The following is an 18,251-nucleotide window of genomic DNA, read 5'->3' as shown; positions in this document are numbered from 1 at the left end:
TGCAGCTTGGAACAACGCAACCTAGACTTGGAGACGGAAATGGTGAGCCTGCACGAGGAACTGGACCAGGAGCGGAAGAAATACACCATGGCCGAGATCAAACTACGCAATGCAGAGCGCGCCAAGGATGACGCAGAACGCCGGAATAACATGCTTCAGAAGGAGATGGAGCAGTTCTTTTCCACTTTTAGTGACCTCACCATTGGTGGAGGCAACTCCACGTCTGCTGACACCCGACGGCCCGATCGCAGCAACCCTATCTGGATACAATGAAGGGGAAGGCAAAAACACCCAGAAAGACTATAAAATTTTTATTGTGACGCTCCAAGCGGGATTTGGCAGCTGGTTTTGGTGAGGAACTCTTTCCATTAGGATTTTTTTAACGGCAAGGAGCTAGAAAAGAAGCTTGGTAGATGCTTTCACAAATAGAAAATGCACTAAGCACATTTTCTATCACTATTGTCTAAACATGAAACACAGTATTCTGGATTTGGCAGCTCCAACTAAGTTAAGTCTAGATTTATGGTTCTTAGCCTCATAATTATTTTAGCATTTTAAGGAACCGACTTTTATGGTACAGCAACAACTCACATTTTAACTTTTGCTATTTTTTGTTGTAAAATATGGAAAATAGTCAGCAGCTCCAATATTAGGTCAGTGACTAATTCAGGGGTCGGGAACCTTTTTGACAAAGAGAGTCATAGCCAGATGCACTCATCAAAAGAGCCTTATGTTGCTCTCGAGCCATAGGTTCCCTACCCCTGGACTAGTTGATCTTTAAAATGAGCTGTACACTACTATTTACAACAGTGAAATTGAAAAGGTACGAATCAAAAACCTAAATTGAGTCAGTTCACCTTTAGTATTTCTTAAATTATTAAATTATTATTGCCATTTAAGGTGATCAACGTTCAATTCATTTGGATTGGACTATCGTCAACTTAACTAAAAGATGATCATTCAACCTCAGCCATCCCAGTTCAAATAATTTCAACTTCTATTGCTGTCACTGGCAATGAATGAGTTAACTCACCTGCATATTAGCTCAATTGCTGATGTGAAAACTTTATTGAACACCTAGTACGAGACGTTACCTGTGGTGACGACAGGGTGAGACTTTATGTAAATAAGGTACTATTTAAATCCTCCAAAGACTTGTGCTTAAAAAATGCTGCAAAACACATGTTTTATCTATAAATAAAGCTTAACTGTGCTATTTAAATGTACATACATGTTCACACTGTACATGTGCTTGCACTTACTTCTGTGTTGTTGTCAATGCGCAATGGGTTCATGACCAAAAAAAAAAAAAATACCCAAACAGCAGCTAGTGTGTAGCAAGTGTCAATGCAATATTAAATGGACTTATTTTATTATTGCATTAAACCAAAAAAATCTCGGTACGAGATGGTCATTTTTAAACCTGCTGCTGGTCATTGCAGGTGAATGCTAGATTTGCATTGCTATGTTCTGTATTGACCGCATTTGATCATCATACTCACCTTAAAGACTATTTAACAGTGAGTAAAAAACTTGGACTACTGTGGAATAATCCACATGTTATACTTGATACTCAAAGAAGTGATTGTACAAATGATAAAATAAAAAATACATCAAATAAATGGATACTTCTTCCTTCTATATGTTGAAAAAAAATCAGTTTATATGTATTTTTCCTGCAAAAAAAACAAAAAAAAAAACAGTCTGAAATTGTCTAAGATCAAAGATTGTTTATTTTCAATCACATACATTACATAGTATTGTTTTATTTTTACATACACAGTTCCTTTAAAATGTGTTTGGAGTAACAGCTCTCACTTTCAGCTCTCTTTTTATTTTATATTTTGCAATGGTGTCGGGCTTTTGTTTGCCTTTAAGCTTTGAGATCATCAGCAGGAAAGTATTTTTTTTACATTTTTTTTTTCATTTATTGTCAACCCAACAGAATAGTGTATGAAAAACAGTAAAAGAGGGAAAACTGAAGAAAATCCCTTGGTACAGATGACCTTTATATTCATGTGTCGTTAAATGATTTCAACTTTCAATTAAGTAACTTGTGTTGCCGTTCTTGTGTCAGCTTTTATTGCATTATTGGATTGTTGTTATTTACAATATGATAACAAAAGTGCTTGTCCCGAAAAAGGTCTTGGGAACCTTTTTTTGTCTTATAATAGTTAAATTTTGTAAATGGAAGGCTGGCCGCATCAAGTGCTCACAAGTTTCTTTTCACATTTATTCTACATTTCAATATGATTGCACATCAGTTTTTATTTATATTTTTAATTTTACCCACACACATGCATCCATACACGCAGTCAGTATTCCTAAAAGGAAAGCAAATCAGCACAAGATTTTTAAAAAGTTGTGTTTTCAGTTCCGATTGTGTTGACTAGCTGGTTTATTTCAAAACACACACACACACACACACACACACACACACACACACTCACACACACACACACAAAGCATTCCATTCATAAGCGCACATCCAAAAATCATAAAAATGACAAATGATTAGTTTCTAATATTACATTCAGTGCTGGCAAGGACCTAAAAATGTCTTGTCTTACATATTTTGTTGTTGTTGTTGCTGCCAAAGTGATTTGAATCCAAATTGAATCATGAATAGATCATTAAAATATTTTTTTCATTTGAATTTTATTCAAATGTGTAGATTTACAAAAAGGAATTTCAATGTGAAGAAATGTCCACTTTCAATTGAATATTAATGTTAAGCCTTATTTTTGTCTGTTTTTTAAATGAGAAAATATTCACTTGACTATATGATATTAATGAATTCAAATTAATTTTCTTTTTGGAATTAACACTCCAATAACAACAACAAAGTGAGAAAAATAAATAAAAGGAAAGTAGTACAAAAATTATGATGATACATAATTATACGTGCTTAATGGTTCTGGAAAAAAAATACAGTAGAAGAAAAAAATAATAATTTTAACCCTGTTTAAAGAGAGAAAGAGTAGATGCCTCAACCCAGCAGACCCTGAACATAACACCAAACTGGACTAAGGGAAAGTCCCATCTAGCAGGCCACCCAAAGTACTACAGGAGTAAATCAAAACGGCCATTTTTGAAAGTGGAGCTCATCAGGTAAGTGTCAAGTAAAGTTTTTCCCATGGCGTTTTGTACTGTTTACATTTTTTGGTCAAAAATCCATGCCATTTTATATTTCAATCATTCTGCAAAGCCTTTGACAAGTGGTTGTTGATTTGCTGTATCGTTGGGTTGGCCAAAATGAAAAAAGTTTGACAAATAGTAGAAATTGAAGACTAATTGTCAGGTGGGACAACACCTCCAGTTACATGTGTCATAGTGTTGGTGGATTTGAGCCATATACATTTGGCATTTTGCATTTACAGTGAATGCAAATGTTAAGTGAACTCATGCACGAGTGCAGGAGCATTTAAGTCTGCATGGTGCATCAACAGTGGAAATAATGAGGAAAAAAATGAATTAACACTTTTATTATAAGTAAAATGTAATTTATTTTAGCTTTATTTTTCCAATTTTATTTGACTTTATTGTACTGATTTCATTCCATGTTTAACTCAACCAAATTTAATCACCAAAAACAGACATATTTATTTAACTCAGATTTTTATATTGTTTTAATATTTATTTCAATGTAAATGACAAATTCATATGTTTAGAAAATTGCAACGGAGTGGTCTTAGGTTGCCATATTTTTTTGTGTAATAGAGTCAAATAAAAATGAGCCAAAGTAAATAAAATAAACTGCATCTTTCTGAAATAAATTCTGATGAAAAACAAGAAGCTTCCAGCATACTGGCCATTAGTCCCACTGTGTTCCCGTCAGCTATACACAATTACATTATTTACAGGAGGCCCAAGTGTGTTTTTAACACACATACACATTTGAGGGGTTAATTTTGGAGAAACTACAGCAGATGCCACATGAGAAGGACAAAGACAGGAGCGCATAAATGCTTTTTGGGGGGCGGCAATTTGAGAGGGGGCGCAGGGGGGGAGCAGCAGCCAGCCAGATTGTGATGCATTTGCACTTAAAGGAGATGCAAGTCAAAGCTGCTTTTTGTTTTGCAATACATGTGGGCTAATATAAGCAAAGCAACTAGAGGATCATCCACATTAGAGAATAACTTGACATACCACTGCTGTTTTTTTCTTCAGCATGACAACGCATAGACTCGTTGGTCTCCTATTGATTGTTTCCCATTTTTTCCCTTTTTGTTTCATAATAGCGCCCCCTTCCCCTCGCCTTTCTCCGTCTTCCTCAGCGGCGGAAGAAGGCGGGGTTACGTAGGCAGGCGGCTAGTCACCTGCAGCACCCCAGCGGTCCCGCCGAGGTCTCCAGGCTGCTGTCGGTGTCTGAGGCCAGGGTCTGGTCGGTGGACATGGACGAGATGTCGTTGATGGACGAAGAGGGAGGGAGGCTCTCGCTGCTGTTCATTGCTGCACCTGCGCTGAGGGAAGCAACGGCGGCGCCGGGGTTACAACGTACCAGAGCGCCCATGCCGGCGCTTGGGACCAATCGTGTCAAATAGGTAAGTAGGGGGATAGCACGGGGAAAGGTTACAAGGTGTTGGACGAGTACACATCACAACGTGGCTTATTGGGACTTGGTTCGATGGGAAACCAAAGGCCGCAGGAATTTAAGTCACCAGATCAGGGACAATTGACTTTTCAGGAACCTCAAATTGAATTTTTTGAGAATAGTTTCATTTTTTGGGTATAAGTGAGTTAGATTATGGCTTTTGGGTGTATTTGAACTTGTTATATTTGTTATTCAATATATCTTGATCATGTTTTCGGATGAGATATTGTCATTTGTTTCCCAAAGAACTTAAGTCAGGTCACATAGAAAATATACCGTCTATATTATAAATAATACATCAACACATTTTGATCATAAGTTATCACTTAGCTTCAAATAAGAGAAGACAAATGGACAAGACAATGGGGTATGTGAATATTTGAGGGTCCAGTAAGGTTGTATATAAAATTGACTTACAGAGCGATTAGGCTTATGCACTGAGAGTACCTGAAGGTGAAGGTTGTCCCTTCACTACGCCATTCTTCGTTCTCTCCTCAAAATTCATCACTTCTTTGTAGATCAACTCTACAAAAAAAAGAAAATTCATGCCATAACGTAAATAATTTGTCCTCTATACTACTCACTACCAGTAATATTTGCCATACATTGATTAAGAATGATTGGATGTACTTTAATATTATGAATATGAAATGTGTAGTTTTACAAAATTAGATAGTAGTCTAAATTATAATATTACTACTTCTTGGTTTTAAAAAGAGAAATTTATTAGAATTTTTTTTTAAATGAGTTTATCACTAATAGACGTCCAATCCATTTAAATGAATTGAACTGTCATTGGCAGCTAATGAATTAAGAATATGTTTGTAAACTGATGATCCACTATTAGGTAGTTGTTTAGTATTATTAAATTATTGGGTACATTTAAAAAAAAATACTACTAAGTTTGTCTCCACTTTGATAGATAAGCATAACATATATTAGAATGTTATGTTTGTATAAGATGAGACAATTGGATGCAAGAGTGAACGTGTCCTACCTTTCCACTCATCAATGGAGTGTTCTCTCTCATCGAGCTGCTTGTCATAGATTTGAGGCGGAGGCTGCAAGTTAAAAAGAAAGCACAGAAACTTCAGTCATTGGATGCCTTCAGTTTGCTAGAGCACAGTCTCTATGCAGCACTTTAAAATATTTTTTCCTCCAATGTGTGCTTTTGCAAACAAGTGCTTTAACTGATTACACATACTTGCAAACTTCATAAACGAACAGAGACAAAACATCAGTTTTTTTAGCATTATTAACGATGCACACAAAAACATGCTGGCATCAGAATTACTCTGTTTATCACTGCGTTGATTTACACTAAAAGAAGAGAAATATACAAATCAATGAGAGTCATGAAAAAGACAAGTCATTCCATTGAATTTATAGGATTTCCGACCATTTTTTTCCCTTCCTCCACTAAATAGTCACATCTGAGGGTCCAAGTGAAATCTATTCAGCATATTTTGTCAGGTGAAGGGAGGGAGAGTTTTGCAGAAGTGGTGGTGGTTATTTACCATGGATATTTGGATGAGATCCCTGGCCTTCATCAGCATGAGGTGACATTAGAGAAAGGGGAAAATAGCAGAACATGTGTTGAACAAGGCCACTCAAATAGATATATATGTATATATACAGTCAGTTAACATCAGGCAAGCGTATATTTCAAGGCATGTATATTAAAAGAAACAAAAGACAAGGTCTAAATCTTTAGGCTTCTTCCCAATCTCGCTGTCACCTCACACAAATGATGATCGACACATAACAGCACACCAATAAGTCATCAGAAATTCAGTTTAAGTTTACGCAAATTTGTCTTTACGGGAGCATAAATACTTTTAAAAATCACAATTGTTGACAGCGTTTTCTTGATTGTGTTACTGCTTGATATTTGATACTGGATTATTGTTATTGCTGGGATTTTTGTCGCCATTGATAGTTTTTTTTTCTGCAGTGTTACTTTTTGGGGGGTGATTAATTAAGGGTAATCTTCCCATAATTAATATATGCTAAGATGCCAGTTCAGTTGACTATTTTTTTACATTTTAGTATGACATTTGACCTAATGTAACACACAATTTACAGTCATTTTTTTCATAATATCCATAGATTGGATCTCCAACATTATTCTGAGGAAAAATAGCCTACATTTTTAACCTAGAGTTTAAAAAAAAAAGAATACTAGAAGAAAAGCCTACTCACTGCTTCCACCTCAGCCGGATCGTACCACACGTTTATATAAGGATGCTGCAAGGCTTCATCCACTGATATCCGCTTGGCGGGGTCAATAATCAACATTTTGGACAGCAGATCTCTGGCTTGGCTTGCTGTAAATGTAAAAAAAATGACAATAAAAATAAAATCTTAGCGCAAGGATCACTCATCACTGTGACTCCCTTAACATTCACTATAAATAACTGCATTAAAACAGCGGAAATAAGTCAAAAAGAAATTCCACCCACATATTCCTCTTACGGAACTGATGGAAAATTTGTTAGATGATACCTTTTGGATTCTTTCTATTTCATTACCCTTTCTATCCATGCATCAATCAATCTATGCATTCAACTTTAGCTCATGGGAAATTCTTTCTCTTCCTGTATGTGACACTGTGATCTCCCCCTTCTAGGCTGATTAATATTTTAGCAGGGGGAAGCTTCAATGTCACAGCAGAGCTGTAAGAGTGGAACAAATTGTCTTTCAACGCATCAAGTGTGTGACATCAGTAAATCGCTGGAATATTGAATTTTTTTGGGTTATAGTGTGAAATCTATCAGAAAGTATAAAAAGAGCTATGCTTTGTTGTCACCTTTGAGTTTGTTGTGCTCGGAGTCAGCAGGGAAAAGGCAATCCGGGAAAAGTTTGGGAAAAGTGAGACCAGCGTATTTGGGCCTGTTTTCCACGTAGTTTCTCACAGTGGGTTGCAGTTTTTTCATGAATTCTGGCGATGGTGTACCGAGTTGTTCGATCACTTTGTTCCATTGGTCGATATCTGATGTGGGATTAAGGCAAATGCACTGGAAATATTGGAGAATATACAGAATAAAGCTAGTTCTTATTTTGTTTGACAGTTTTTCCCCTGCAAACCTCAAAATTAACATGTTTTGTGTTTTATTTGTCACATTTAAATGAGTTTGTTTTGTAAAGTTCTTGCAAGGACACTTGCACTTAAAGTAAAGTTCTTGAAAGTCATTAGTATTGAATTTTTATATTAGAAAACTTTGTCAATACTTTTTTATTTATTGCAAGTAAACACTTTTTTTTAAATCATGGGAATTTTAGTTACTTTCAAGTTGATCTCACACACACACCCTTGTTCATATGATTAGACATCCCATATTTATATCATCATTCTGGGTGCATTAAATTTGTGTAACGTCCAAACCACGTTGAGCATTATCGACTTCAACGGGAAAGGGTGGACGTCAGAAGGATACGGTCCGTTCCGGGGAAGAGCACTATGCCTTTTATCACCTCTCCAAAGATGCAGCCCACTGACCACATGTCCACTGGGTCCCCCCAAAAAAACACACACATTCCAATTACTGCCAAAAGATATGGCCTGGCACAACTACTATCTCACAACTTAAGATTCAGGCTCTATTTCTTCACTTGGGTCTTCCTACGTGAAGTTTACATATTTTACATTACACATACTAAGTTATATTTGATAATTATTTTGTTATATGCCTATTAAACACTCATTCTTTCAGTTATGTGTCTGTTTTAAATATACAAATCTGCAGTTTTCCGGTGTGCCTCAAGAAGCTACCTCATAGCATTGTAGTATAATTTATTAAAGTGCTGTGAGTCATACACTGCATGCAGGCTAGTCTCAAGCAGACTTTTGCCTTCTTAAAAATGCAATTAAAGATGCCCCACAGGGGATGCATCACTCCAGGTAAGCACTCCCTTCGACACGCATATGTTGAAATATTTATATGGAATACAAAATAGTCTCTGACTAATTGACTCTTTTTGTCAGTGCTGCAAAGTTAATTGGAGAAGGGGAAAAAAAGCATTGCTTAAAGGTCAATGGGTTAGTTTGCACTTCAGAAATTGGACACTAGGAAATGTGTGTGGACTACTAAATCCATTTGGATGTTTAATATAAAATGTATCCACGATAAAATGACTAGGATTTATTTCAATATTAAAAAAGATACATTTGAAATGTATTTACTAATTAGTATTGTTGAAACATACATCCTTATGTTCATGTATGAGTTTTTATAAAATAATTAAATACAAATGTATTAGGATAATATTGATTTAATAGACATTAATTAATATTCCCTAAAAAACCTTAACTAACTAACCACTAAACTGTTTTAAAACATAAATTGACTTAAATTTTTACCTGATATTGCCATCATAACTAATAAGTTACAATGTCTATATTATATTATGTAAGGATTTACCAAATATTCAACAAACTAACACACAGGAATGAATTAGAACTTTTGAATTTGTATTTATTATAATAAAAATGTTGTTCTTCTATTTTCTGCATTTGGTATAAGCTCATTTAATAAGAAACCTAAATAATTAAATTTTATCTAATGATATAATGTATGTATGTAATTCATTCAACATAAAAATGTAGAAATACTACATAAATATATGTAATTCTTCTGGGGTTTTTTGTTTGTTATGTCCAATTTTGTCCAATTTTTGTTTGTTTCATTAAAGTAAAAAGCACATTTAGAACAAGGATACAGTCCCGCCCAGGGAAAAGGATTTTGTGGCGCACCATTTCTCCCATAATGCATCCCACCGACCATATGTCCACTGCATACAACAATGTGAGAAGAAAAGAAAGAAAAAAGCAAAAGATTAGTGTGAAATCCATCTAGGAAATAAAACAGACATTAGAAAGCAGTGAACAAAGTGCCAGATCTCCAACAATAGTGTTAGTAAAATATTATTTTCTTTTGTTAAAGAGCAAAAGTTGTAAAGTGGGATTAAAACATTAGAGAAAATGCACTCTATCAATCTGACAATAAGTCATAATGTTATTTTTCCAACAGGTCAATGTTCACTAAGGCTTGATATTGACTACAAGGACAATTATAAATGACATGCTTTCAGTCACAAGGGCTTTTGTTTTGTATCCCGCTGTTTTAATGAATATATTAATGTTGCCTGGCAAACATACCGCTGCGTTAAATTAAGCCTTTCGTTGATTAAATCACATCTGTAATGTCATTTTTAACAAGGTTTATAACCTGCTTAGGGACGAGTAATTGCTGCAGTCCTATAGACTTGATATATTTTGTTTTTATTTGTTAATAAGTTCCAGCTAAAGGAATGTAATTGAATTGCGCTATTAATTGAATTCCTCAGATCATAGACACTATTGTTCCCTACAGAACCCACATTTCCCCCCCCAAAAAACCTACATTTGTGCCCAAATACTGTGAGTTCTTACCATTCTCTTTGTAACCCATTCCCAAAATAACTTCGGGTGCTCTGTAATATCTCGTAACCACATAAGGGGTCATCATAAAGCTAGTTCCGGCTGTCCGGGCCAGTCCAAAGTCCAGGATCTTGAGAGTGCAGTCAGATTTCACCACTATATTGCTTGGTTTTAGATCCTAAATGATGGAAAAAAACATAAGTTTTACATTTTAAAGTTGAATTTTAACAAAGGATTAAAAGGGTTGCATGGGGAGGCCCATTAACCCCAAACTAAGCAGAATGGCGTCAAATTAGGTAGGATAAAAACATGTTGTCCTACTCTGTGAATAATGCCCGCTGAATGTAGGTGCTTGATGCCACATAACATCTGGTAGAGCAGGTAAGACATTCTCTCGTGGTCCAGTTCCATCTGGATCACCTGGCACAGATTGGCGTCCATCAGCTCCATCACTAGGTACCTGGCAAATATATAAACAATTTTGTCTTCTTTTCTTGAAGTTGTGCTTACAGTTCTGTACATTTTGCACTCTTTATGCTCCTTGAATCCGACAAATAATACACCCTGTTGCCCTAACCGTGCCACATTTATAGGGAATGTAAAGGTGCTTGTTGATTGGCTGCAAATGGCTCAGCATTGCAGAGGAAATGTATAAAGTGCGGAATGAAATGGTCTGGTCTTGAGAGTTAAAAATGGGATAAATAATGTGTTAGATATCCTATTTAAAATTTCAAATGAAGAAATTATCCCTCCCTGTAACATACACTTATCCATCAATCATATTGTGAACATAATAGTTCAACCATGACTTTTCAGGGATGTGTTGGTAAAGGTACAAACTGTACTTACACATCCTGGAACTCTTCTAATGATTTTTGTGATGTGAAGACATTTAATAGGCTGATAATCTGGAAGACAGAAAACAATATTTGTGTCAAAACAGGACAGGAGCAGCACAAATTTTGCTTATGTTTATTACAATGTCTAACTTTTTTTTAGTTAAATAGTATGGAGTTGTAACGTACATTTTTGTGATTGACACATTTCATTAGTACCAACTCGCGGTACGCTCTCTTGGCGTGCGTCTGGTTCTGGAAAGGTCTACTTAACTTCTTGATGGCAACGTTTCTATCAAGAACGGCATCATAACCTGCACTGTTGACCCAAAAAAAGACATAAAACAGTATGTTAACATTTAATACAACAAATACAAGTACTGGCAATAGCTGGAGAAAATGCAAACACAAAAATGAATTAGTAAATTGGATCCCTAATACGAGGGAGATTACCATACTATCATAATGAAGCGCAATAGAATCCAAATAAGATTACTAACACAGTGTATCCCATTTGCTTTCAACAGGCAGTTGTTATTAAAGCAGTTTTAAAGCAGGGTGGGGGCATTTGGCCAGCTCCATGGCGATAATACCACCACCATATGACACCATATAATTTAATGACAGTTGCTGCCCTGACTCTCTGACACAGATCACCTATGACCTCCTTCAAATGGGCAAGCGTCCAGCGGTAGGTTGTTATTTAAGCAAGTAGGCCACAATCCTTCCATGGATGTCCGACAATGCAGATTTTGCACTTCCTTTAAAGCAAAGGTTGTGCATTGAATTACAATGAACAAGCACGCTCTAAAGCTTTGCTGTTCGATTTCTCTTTACTCATGTATTATTCTAAACAGAGCAAGATTTTAGTGCCGAGAATTTAAATGTCACTGTGTCTAAACCATTTATCCAAGCTTAAATACTGTGCTAAAAAAAACGGTGTTGTTTTTGGTTAACAACACGTTTTATGTTAATTTGGAAAAGTAGTGGATTTTATTGCATTTGATTTGAATGTTTTGATAATCATGAAATGACACCTGTTATGATTAGGAATAAATTCCGTCATTATTAAGTGTTATTTATTAAATTGCTACTTTTTTGATGAGGAATTTAGATGGTTTGAAATGTTTTTGAGTTTGTTACAATTGCCACATGTGACTATCATAATAAATGTTACTAAAAATTGAATAGTTGGAAAGTTATTGATGCCAAAACACATTCACTAAGATTTTGTCATCTAAAAAGAACAATTAACCAAAATGAAATCACATTTGAATAAAAGTGTAAATCCATTAAAAGCAAAGTGGAAAAGACCTACCAGACAATCCCCTGAGCTCCAGAGCCAATGGGCTTTAAATTCTGGTAGCGTTTTAGAACTGTGAAGGTGGAGTCTCCCACTTCTACACTGTAGAACTGGTTGTCTACTTTACTTTTGCTCATGTTGTAATGCTTGGCAATATATGACACATCCACTTGTTTTCCGAAACCCTGCATAGTGAAAGCAAAACAGATGGAAAAAAATGTTAGTTGTATCATAAAGCTAAAAGGACGATTCTGTATGTTAAAAGCTAAAAATATTGCAATATCACATGTCCTGTTGAAGGCAACAATAAATAAGTGATTGAAACAGACACACAAATATATTGATGATGATTATTAATATATTTTATTCAGAATACAAACACCAAATTTCTAAATTTTAGATTTTTCAGACCCATTTTTTTCCTTTTCATGAAAACAAAGCAAAGAAAGTATATTTTTATTAGTATATTATTTATTATTGCCCTCACAACCAGGAGGATGACATAATGAATGGATCAAACATTTCCATTAGTAACAATCCAACTAAACCTTTGACATAATTATTTAATCGACTGAACTTCTGCCCTTTATCATATCAGGGATGGAAATTAAAAAGTAAGCTTGAGGCATTCATTGCATCACCAGGACTTTACATGCTAAAATTTCCTCATAACATTGACAAATAACATCAAAATATACCATATTTTTTCAAATAAATTCCTCCTCAATTAAACTTAACTAAATGAGCCACCATATGAATATTACAATGCTTTTCTCATGCAACCATGATAAACTAATACTATGCAGCATGTAGACTAGTTATCAAAAAGGGTTAATGGAACAGAATGAGTACTGTACCTTTTTTATATTTTTACCTGTAAGGGACACACACCTGACAAAAGGCTATCTTCACATCCAGGATCGGTTGGCTGCAGTTGTATAAGAAATGTCTGCTCATAAATACCTGCAAAAAACACAAAAGAAAGAGTTAAAGCATTAACTTGGTATTGATCTACCCACATTTTTAGTTTGAAGTTCTGGAACGGTATTTGGGTTAATGTATATATATATTTCAAGGGAATGACAGGCTGTTTAGCTTCAGCTAAAACCACATTTTTCCTGCGTCAGTTGGAATCCAGGCGGTCTTAAAAATAAATCTGGTCTTGGCCTCATTTCTGTTTTTTTTGACTCCCAAAAGACTTCTCATGGTCTTGGATGGATAATATTGCGCAATATTGTAGAAGACTCTTACTTATAGAAATTATGACGATAATTTAGAGTTATGTTACAACAGAATTGCTATGGGAATTTATTTTCTTGTTTTGTGCAGTGCATTTTCTACAGAATTGCGACTTTGACCAACTGTATGAAAAAAATTGAACTGTAATCGGGTTCCTCTATTGCTATTCAACTTTCTATTGGGATGCCTTTTGAACATTGTAACAGTGATTTGCAAAAAGCTGGCCAAAGACTGGCTTTACGTCATCTATTAAATCCGTATTTGTGCGACGTTAATCTTTAGCCATCTGTGTATACATGATTTTTTTTTTTTTTTAACCTTTACAAAACGCTCTGAATATTTGCCTTCTAGCAAACGGGGGGTCGTGGGCTTGCTAACTCAGCCCTCGGACCAGATTGAGACTCAAGCGGTGCTCCGGTTTTATCAAAGACGACACTCTGCGCTGTACCATAAAGTAGCAATACATCATCTAGAGTGCAGTGGCTTGAGAGGTTTAATAAAGCAGGTGGAAAAGTAGCTCGACATTCCGTTTTTGGGGGAGGAACGACAGATAAACACTTGAAAATAAAAAAATACAGATAAAAGATCTTGAATAAAGGAAGAAGGCGATTTCAACCAGATTTTAATACCCATAAAAAGGGCTTTTCCTGCAGTAAATAATTACAAAAACAGTAAAAAAATGTTTTGGTAACATTTTCTGACCTCTTGGTTGTGCACTCTATGTTTACAAAATAAGATTTTTGAAGACTTTCTAATGTTTTATAGTCATATAAATTCAAATTTGATCTAAAAGGCAATCTCATTTTGCTATGTTTTGTCAAATACTTTAAGTAAACCATTTTTTTTCTTCACTCAGTATAAATTTGATTACCCCAATCTAATCTGAAAGCATTATTCCTCTTAAAAGACCATTTTCAGTCCAGCTAACCTAATAATTGAATGTCTTATAACACCGCGAATGCGGCAAGACTGGTCCAAACACGCAGGAGTCAATAATGACTGCGCCATGCATCTTCCCTAAAGGACATCAATAAGAGACCCGGCTAATGGCTCTCTGCTTTGGACACACGCACATTTTCTGACTCAGCACAGTGCAATGGAGTGGCATTCATAATGACTGCTCGTTTGGACTCAATTATGGGATGATCAGCCCACAATGGAATCAAAATGTAGGTTTTTATTGTTCTACCTGTCAGACTCATTGCACTTTGAGTCATCACAAATGTCTCCCCTCATCCTCAACCATCCCTTTTGTCCCTCCCCTCGCTCCCAGGCTACTGGCCTGGCTGCGTACATCTACTTTACCCTCCCCCTCCCCTCATTGCTCCCTCCCAGCCTTCAAAGCTCCATTGTGAGTTCTGGCTTCAGCAGCCTCTCCTTGCAGTAACGCAGAGAGCACAGTGATGGGAGGGGGCTGGGGGGGAAGCACCCACAGAGTCTGGGAAAGAAAACAGCACTGACTCATGCATGGAATCTTGAACGCTGCTCGACAATTTATTGATTTTATCACAGATGAAATGTATTTTAGCATCTCTTATGGCTCATATCATGTTTTTATTGGTTTTTAAAGGTGGGGTAAAAAGCCTGCAGTTTTAAAAAAATAAACGCACAAGCCACTGGTATGTAAATTAGATTTGCGCAGTCTGTTGTATGGAGATGTGATGTATTTTGTCCTTTTTTTTTACACTAACACATTCAAGAGGACTCTTTCCAATGTCAAAGCAACACAACTGACATAACTGGTAATTCATTATAATGATATTTACAGGTGATATTGGTTTCTAATGATACAGATAATTAACGAAGACATTAGACACACTCCAAAAATTATGCAAAAATAAGACAAAAACAAACAAGGCAAGCTTAATTACTTAAGATAATGAAAAGCCTGGATTTTAGCAGAATATGATGTCTAAAATGTTGAGTTTGAACAGATTGTTGCAGATGTGTTGTTGCAAGAGAAATAAAGCTGCATGTTCGCAGGAGCCAATCCACTTATGTAACTGATTGTTTTGGGTAAAAAAAAGCTGAATAAAGAATACTTAAATGTAGTCACACTGTGGATAAATGCAGCCTTTGTCAAAGATAGTCAACCTGGTACTATTGAATTTGTGTTTTATATGGAAATGTCAGAGGTGTGGGGTCTTATCTCCAAATTGAACTTAAGTCTCACCCCTGCTGGAACTCTGTTAGAGACATACAGTATAAATTACAGTATAAAATGAGGACTTTAAACAATCCTGGTGCACTGGGATAATGTGGTTAAAGGGAAATCAATTTAGGACTCCTCATATGCGGAGTTGGAGTATTTTGAGATAAGTGTTCTTTTCCCTGACAAGCAAAGTGGCATTTTAAAACAGGTTTGGTCTTTTTTTTTTTTTTAGATAGATGCAGACATTTGCTTTGAAAAGTGGCAGGAACATTTACTGAATGGAAAAGGAATACAATGGGTGCTTATTATTTGGAAGTATAAACAGAAATTAAGTTGTTTTCAAGTTGTCACTTGCATGATGGGACACACCCTTACTGTGCCGGTACGCCTATATTGGGAAAGGTTAACATGTAACTAAGATGTTATGGTGAAATTCTCAATGTTTACAACACAAAGACATTGTTGCACAACTAGATAATGCGCAGAGTGATCGTAAGATTAGTTTAATGGTGAATCGTGTTCCCTGCAGTACTTTCACGTGAAGCATGAAAGCACACTTCTGAATAATTCATCAATACAAGGTCAGAGCTACTGAATCCTCGCTAGTGCTCTCTTTGGCTCGTTCTCTGTTTTCGTTAACATGGAGGATTTGTTGTGACATCCTAAAGAATTTCAGCTTGACTCACATCAATGCAACATAACGGCAATCCTACAAACATTGGGCACCTCGCCATTTCATATAAGCAACATGGATGACATGCATACAGTCTGATTTATCAGTCTGTTTTAATGGCGGATTTCGCTCTTTTATAATATATTGAATGGACTATTTGGTCTTTATTTCTTATGAAACATTAAGTTGGCAATATTCAAGCTCATACACAATGTTTTTGAAACAATGACATTGTTGTCCAAGGTCTCCTGTGACTGAACGACAAGATTTATACCAACAAATCTGATGAAAGATACTGTGCATGATTATCACAACAAAGTGAGTATGCATAATATAACAGCCAAATCTACAGCAATTTTTCTGGTAACTTCAGCATTTGTTTGTGGACACCCATTTCTTAAAATGTTGCATCGGAAAGTTTATAATTATCAGTGCCAGCCTAAAACAAACAATGATCATATTTACAGTGGCATAAGTTTTCGGTACTACTTTGGGGGGTAGCATAACATACAAAATAGTATCAACATGGACTGTATCAATGGTGAATCTATTTGTTTCATATGTAATATAATTATCTTATGACAAAAAGCCTACTAGTGTCTCAAAACAATTTAATAATATGTTTTTTCCAGGATAACGCTGATTTAAAATATGTCTAAATACTTTAAATGTATTATGTTTAGCAGAAAAATGTCATTTCTCTCAGAGTTAGCATATTCATATGATGATATGTCAAATTTCCATAATGATTTGAATTATAGCACGTCTAATGTTCTATGCCCTTGAAGCAACCCAATAATATGATACATAATGTTATTATGCGCGATACAAAGGTTTTCTGGAATAGTGAGTGCAAGGTTATTGACAGTTGAAAATGTTTTGTCCCTGTTTATACTTCTTTAGTTGTATTACACTAAACGATAGTATGAAAAGATTATAGGTGTTATGGACTATGCGTTCTATTAGAATATTATTCATATTTCATCCTGGTGTATTGAAATACTAACAAAACAATTTACAAAACATTAAAAATATTGAGTGGAACAATACTGGCCATGAAAAGGATGCTGTTTTTCCAGAATTTTAAAAGATAAGAGTACAAGATTCAGATGATAAATAAAGGACAATGCAATATTCATTGGCTTTTCCAGTGGAGTTTTACTACCCAACCTGCACTTAAAGAAGACTCCCATCTATGCATAAATCAACATCAACACATTAAATACAATGCTGTCCACTTTATGTACAAACACTTCTAGTTAGATCTGGGACATGTGCCTCCTCCCTTGCTGAAGTCCACTGATATTCTGAATAATGCAAAAGGTATGCTGCTGACTTGTGTGTGAGAAAGAGACAGTGAGGGAGGTGGGTGGAGGGAGGGGGCACAAACTGCATGCAGGCCTACACAGAAGCTCATCCATCCATCTCTCTATTTAGCGGCCATTTGCATGGATGCATCAAAAAAATGCAAGACAATTCGCCCTAAATGCCAAAATTCATTTATACAGTGATTTAATAGGATTCCATAGCAAATAACAACACTTGATGCCATGCAATAACACATTTGGATAGCCTTGTTTTGCCTTTGCAGGGCGGAGAGGCAACATTTAATCAATGATATGCTCCCCATGTCATTTTTTTTAGTTCAAATCTATGATTAATTTGATTTAAGACTGAGTATTGATGTATTAATGTGTTTTTTTTTCAATTTGACCTTCTCTTGTAGTTGATATTGGATTTATGTGTGAATGCAGCGGTCCCGCTTACCATTCCGTGCCAGCTGATGACAAACCCAGTCCAGTTCAAAACATCCCGACAGAAAGCATTGCGGTAATCATGGCTGCAGGATCCCTAAAAAAGGGAAGATGGAAACCACTTGGAGAAAGTCTAAATGAAAACAATCATTTAAAAAAAAAGGCAAAATCAAGAAGCAAAAAATTATCTGATGCTGATTCACTCTTCAGCTCACTGACACCTTGCAACCATTGTGCGGCAAGATGCTGGCTGTACCATTGTGCATCGGGGGAGCAGAGGA

The 18,251-nt window shown here is 35.8% G+C and overlaps 2 protein-coding genes across 11 annotated transcripts in view; one reads left to right on the top strand and one right to left on the bottom strand.

The window, feature by feature from the left end:
* The window catches only part of arhgap24 (Rho GTPase activating protein 24), a 23,818-nt gene extending 21,161 nt beyond the window's left edge, over positions 1-2,657 (top strand). The window contains 1 exon segment of the mRNA XM_077736673.1: positions 6-2,657. Coding sequence (XP_077592799.1) covers positions 6-273 — 268 coding nt within the window. The 3' untranslated portion in view covers positions 274-2,657.
* On the bottom strand, positions 1,711-18,251 carry mapk10 (mitogen-activated protein kinase 10). Of its 10 annotated transcripts, none has more exons than XM_077736679.1 (14): positions 17,984-18,251; positions 13,013-13,115; positions 12,168-12,339; positions 11,039-11,168; positions 10,863-10,921; positions 10,335-10,473; positions 10,026-10,191; positions 9,314-9,385; positions 7,404-7,586; positions 6,797-6,921; positions 6,112-6,138; positions 5,592-5,655; positions 5,042-5,119; positions 1,711-4,458 (listed from the first exon to the last, which is right to left on the bottom strand). In XM_077736679.1, the coding sequence occupies exons 3-14, from the start codon at positions 12,287-12,289 to the stop codon at positions 4,316-4,318; spliced, it is 1,308 nt and encodes a 435-aa protein (XP_077592805.1). In that variant the 5' UTR covers positions 12,290-12,339; positions 13,013-13,115; positions 17,984-18,251; the 3' UTR covers positions 1,711-4,315. The 10 variants fall into 10 exon arrangements, with proteins under 10 accessions (XP_077592805.1, XP_077592804.1, XP_077592800.1 ...); XM_077736678.1 differs by having other exon boundaries at positions 12,168-12,337; positions 13,027-13,115; XM_077736674.1 differs by having other exon boundaries at positions 12,168-12,337; positions 13,044-13,115.

The sequence above is a fragment of the Stigmatopora nigra genome, chromosome 17 (assembly GCF_051989575.1).
Source record: "Stigmatopora nigra isolate UIUO_SnigA chromosome 17, RoL_Snig_1.1, whole genome shotgun sequence".
Taxonomy (NCBI): domain Eukaryota; kingdom Metazoa; phylum Chordata; class Actinopteri; order Syngnathiformes; family Syngnathidae; genus Stigmatopora; species Stigmatopora nigra.
This window is presented reverse-complemented; position numbering and strand designations above follow the sequence as displayed.

Excerpts from the sequence above, each read along its gene's own strand:
- mapk10 (XM_077736674.1), bottom strand. Across the intron at positions 10,474-10,862 it reads TTAGAAGAGTTCCAGGATGT|GTACCTAGTGATGGAGCTGA; the intron begins GTAAGTACAGTT and ends TATATTTGCCAG. Across the intron at positions 5,120-5,591 it reads CTCCATTGATGAGTGGAAAG|AGTTGATCTACAAAGAAGTG; the intron begins GTAGGACACGTT and ends TTTTTTTTGTAG.